General features: G+C 32.4%; 1 protein-coding gene across 1 annotated transcript; it reads right to left on the bottom strand.

Annotated features, from left to right (window-relative positions):
* Nucleotides 1-1,607: 1,607 nt before the first annotated feature.
* LOC145575589 (protein FAR1-RELATED SEQUENCE 5-like) lies at nt 1,608-2,807 on the bottom strand. The gene is made up of 2 exons (XM_081633434.1): nt 2,756-2,807; nt 1,608-2,230 (listed from the first exon to the last, which is right to left on the bottom strand). Exons 1-2 carry the CDS (start codon nt 2,805-2,807, stop codon nt 1,608-1,610), a joined length of 675 nt encoding a protein of 224 aa, XP_081489560.1.
* Nucleotides 2,808-5,190: the final 2,383 nt, after the last annotated feature.

Raw genomic sequence — 5,190 nt, 5'->3', positions numbered from 1 at the left:
AAATAATGGCAAGCGGTTCAATGTTCAAACCGCTTGCCATTTACACTTTTGCAAGCGGTTCACCCAAAACCGCTTGCCATTCGATTGTTTCAGTTTTTTTTGAGGGTGTTTATGGAAGCGGAATTCAATAACCGCTTGCCATTTGGGGCTGCCCATTTAGTTTTTTCTACTAGTGTCAACATCAACAGAAATGCTAGATTGCAGAGTGCTTGCACCAGAAGCCTACAAAAAACAAAAAAATAAATAAATAAAAAAAATTATTATATACATAATAAATGCACAAAAATAAAATAAATTTATAATCAATAGCAAACAAACATACCTGATCAAAATCATTAGAAAAACTCTTATCCGATTCCTTAGTACTAGAAGGAATTTCTTCTAAAACAGCTGAATTCAATCCAACCTATATTTTTAAATTATTAAAAATCATTAATATATAAAATATAAATAAACTATTTTTTAAAAAAAAAATTAAATTTACATGAGTCTGTTTATTTCTCAAAACAATCAATTTGGTGGGTTCACTGATAGAATTAGCATAAGTAACAACATAACCATTCTCATCAAGTTCCTAAAAAAAAAAGAAAAACATACATGTTCATTTCAGAAACCGTAAATGATCAATTGTAAAATATTAAATGATCATATAACTGTACAACTGCTTGCCCTATAGCCCTTTTGTAAGGAGTGTACATTGACTTTTTCCTCTTCCAATTACCCTTTGCCTTGTTGCACTGCTTCTCTAAGGTACTCTGAGGCCTTAAATTCCTCTCACCTTTAGGCCTAGCTTTTGGAGGATTCTTGATTTCAAGATCAACAATTTCAACCTCTTCAACAGGTTCACTAAAATCAATTGCACTTGATACGCTCTCAACCTTTTCTTTTAAAAGATTGAAATAACACTCAACCTCTGCCCTTGCATTCAAAGAATTCTGACGACTTGTTATCAACTTAACAAACTTTCTGAGTGTTTGTGACCTCCAAACACTAGTAGCCACAACATTTGTCCTCAAAGTAGGTTCTTCAATACCATGACTACACATGTCAGCCTTTGTTCCATCGTTTCATTATATACTCTTGTGGAATATTACGCACAAAATGCAAATGATAAACTCGAAGAGAATGAGAAAAAAGTAAACCAGTCTCACTAAAGTACATGCATGTGCAACAAACTGCATGTGTTTCTTTATTAAAAACAACTTCATGCTTAATAATATCCTTCCCAGGGCTACAAGAAGATATGAATTTCTGGAAAACGCAAACCAGAATCAACATGATGGACAGTTGAAGGAAAAATGTTTCTTATACCCGATGCAATCGCTTGTGCTTGATTGGTCATAATTGTAATGGGACTTTTCCTCCCCATTGAGTGTAGAAATGGGTCAAACAACCAATCAAAAGACTCGGTGCGCTCACTAAGAATAAAACCCATACCAAATATGACATTGTTACTATGATGGTTCATTCATTCCATATTTATTAAATCTATAGGTTGGGTATCAAAAACCAACAAATCTCCAAATTAATGATAATTTCTCATCATCCTACCATCACGCCAAAAAAAGCTAAATAAAGCACCACTATCATCCTGTTCAAAATCATAGCTAGTAAAAATCTGTCTCATCCACATGTCTCTTGGCAAAATATTTAATCAATTGGTTACTATCACATCCTTCAATTTTGGCAGTTTTTTTAGATGATAATGCATTATACACATTAGGAGCAGTAAAAGAAAGATTAAGAGATCTGCCAACCTCCTTCTTTAGAACCCTCAAAGAATCAATAACTTTGACTCCGCTCAATTTCATTGTAGAAATGAAAAGAAGTTGGTCTTTATTGACAGCCCTTTGAGACCTTATCAAATGCCTTTTTTCAGGAGGAATCATATCATGATTATCAATCATTTCATGTCTTGTACATGTATAAACACCTAAATGATCAATATGAAACTGCAGAATAGCTAAACAACCAGTTCGAATATCCAACTTCTCATAACACCTTTTATTCCTACACTTATCATCTTTGAATCCCTCATTACAACAAACAAATCTCTTCATCAAAAATGAATCATCTCTTCTTCTCTTACTCTTCCCAATTCGAATTCCAAAACCTTTTCTAAAAGCATATTCGTTATACATTTCAAAAGCTTCATCTTCAGATTTAAATTGTTTATCCTTTAACTCAGTCTTTGATACTTCTACATAAACAATATCATCCTTTTTTTCCACTGCAAAAAGTTTTAATATACAATTATAAATGAACATAAAGGGTTTCAGAGATGAACAATAATTAATAAATAAAATGTTCAATAATAAAACAGCACATGATATGATCAACTTGAAAATTTTTAACACATAATATTTTCAGGAATAAAATGTAAAAACAAATGATCATATATAACTTTGAGACTTAACATAAACACATGAATAAACCAAATGATAAAACATAAATGATTAATTGAAAGTATAAAAATGATCTAAAATGATCTAAAAACACGCAATTCTCTAACACAGAGCAAAGAAATGAAGCAACGAAATGTTCATAACAAAGTATTAACAATCAAAAAACGTTCATCGAAATATAATCAAATTGAAAGAACGAAAACGAATAATAATACATAAATTAAGTTGAAATAAACAGAGCATTATAACATAACAAAGTATAGATGATAAAAAATTACAAAATTATGATGATAATTACTCACATTATTGAACAAACGAATCAGTCAATCAAACTCCAGATGAAAACACACTTTTGCAATCACAATCAAAATCATCGAAATCTCCAGATGAAGAATTTGCCATTGATGATCAATAACAATTATCAAATTCATAGAAACAATAAACTGGAAAATTAGTATAAAATCAAATGAAGAAGATGAATTAACCAGAGAGAATGTAAGTTCAAAAATGGAAGTTGATCAATTGAGAAGAGAGAAAATATAGGGTTTAAAATCATATATATATACATAGCTTGAATAATAAGAAACAAAGAATTTAAAAATAGAAAAAAAAAAAAGGGAAAGAATCGAAGCATGAAGCAGCACATGAGTACTCCCCGCCAGCTACAAAACGACGTAGCATAAGGGGGTATAGGTAACACACCCTACACTAGGGTGTAGGGTAAAATTTTCATAACTCAAGTTGTGTCGAGTCGAGATCGAATCGAGGTCGAAACGAGCCAAACCCAGTGAACCCACTAGCTATTCCACCCTTGCGGATCGAGGTGTGTTGTTTCCAACCTGGCCCACTAGCCAACTCTAGTGATAGGATACGATATATTCACCCACAGGTGAGGCTACAAATGATAACACTCGAAAGTGTCCAATTTTGTTAACTTGGGTCCTAAAATCATTTTGTAGGAAAAATATGTTACTAAGTTCAAAAACCGGGGCCCTTTTACCATAGTTTCACTTAGGGAGCCCTTTGCAATCGACCACCCTGTACATGCTCAAAACCACCTGTAATACCCCTTATGATTGCTTTAAAAAAGGATTTGATGTACTAATCATATCAACAAGATGCATCTTCCTTTTAGGGATCTCATATGCTAAGATACTTCACAATTAAGCGTGCTGGGAGTAGTTTTGGGATGGGTGACCTCTTGGGAAGTTTTCTTGGGGTACGCATGAGTGAGGACAAAAGGCGCCGGAAGGATTTGGGTTGGTCTGTGAGAACAGTTGGTGGACCTTGATGCGCATTTTGTGACAATATATTCCTCCCTAATTTGTTTGGGGTCGGGGTATTATACCACCCCTGTATTCACCCTTGTTTCTAAGAATAATTACCTCCAATCAATCCCGCTACTAAAACAAAGGAGTCAATTAATGTATATTTTTTGTTTGGTACCAATTGACTTCTTTTTGGTACAAATACGTGGTACTTTGGCATTGTGATAATGAAAAAATGTGTGTGGAATTGTCGTAATACCCTGCTCGAGTCTATTTTAGATATGATTTGTGATTTAGGCCCTATTCGATCTCTTCATCTTAATAAAAATAAAAATAAGCCCAGTTCAATAAGATAAGTTCAGCTTATTAAAAATAATTAGTTAAATAAAAGGAATAAATATAATAGAGAATTAGAAAAATAAGTTTTAAGTAGTAAAATAATTTCACTTGAGTAAAATAATTTAAATTTATCAAAAATATTATCATTTCAGCATAAATAAGGTGAAGGGACCTTACTCTTCTATCGTTACCCATTAGCCAGTAAATGAAAGTAAGCATACATCAATCTCCTTTCCATTCTACCTTCAAGTAGATTGAGGTGTTTAAAACTAAGTCTAATTTAAAATGATTCAATTAAGAATTTAATCTTCATAAACAAGATAATTTAGCATGTCCCAAACCCTAAAAGATCCAATCTAATGTGAACTAGACCCGAACTTGACCAATAGTTTTAATTGACACCTATACTGGATTACTGGCTACAAGCAACAAGCCACTCGAGTAGAGTACTCCACTAAAACATTACTTGTAAACAAGACATAATTGCCTATCATCATTAACACACATCATTATTTAAGCTTCTATCATTAATTACTTGGTACTAATGATATGTGGAAAATAAATGCTCATTATCCAGGACCATCTACCATGTCATGTGTAAACAAAAATGAATAGCGCAGCCAAAATCAATCACTAAAATTTCTATTTTATTTGACAGAAACTTGGTTGTCATATAACTGATTAACTAAAAAATTAAAAACCCTCTAATTAATTTTGTTTGTTGCCTGTACAAAGCAACAAAAATCCATAAAGAAAAGATGAAGCACATGGTTTGTTAGCTGGCATGACCTTACTAATTTACTATGCGCCTCACTCTCCCACCTTTGTAAGCAATTAATCCTTCCTACCCTTTTTCTATCGCGTGTTGAACAAAATTAATTGAACTTCATTCTATCCTATCTTTATCATTTTATTTGTTTATTATTTATTATAATATCATAGGTTATTCTAGTTTCTTCACCCTTTTCACGCTAATCCACCGATTTTATAGTAGAGTCCGCATATCAGGTGGTAATATCACTTTATTTTATTTTTTTTTTATTGTTAATCATTAGAAACCTTATCATAATTTGGTAGGTCAACTATAGTTATCATCGCATGCGGACAAATTACAGTCGGACAAATTACAGTGACGGATTTTTTTTATATCTCACAAATAATAGCCCAAAGTTGCACAT

The sequence above is a fragment of the Chenopodium album genome, chromosome 13, assembly GCF_948465745.1.
Source record: "Chenopodium album chromosome 13, dcCheAlbu1.1, whole genome shotgun sequence".
NCBI lineage: Eukaryota > Viridiplantae > Streptophyta > Magnoliopsida > Caryophyllales > Amaranthaceae > Chenopodium > Chenopodium album.
This window is presented reverse-complemented; position numbering and strand designations above follow the sequence as displayed.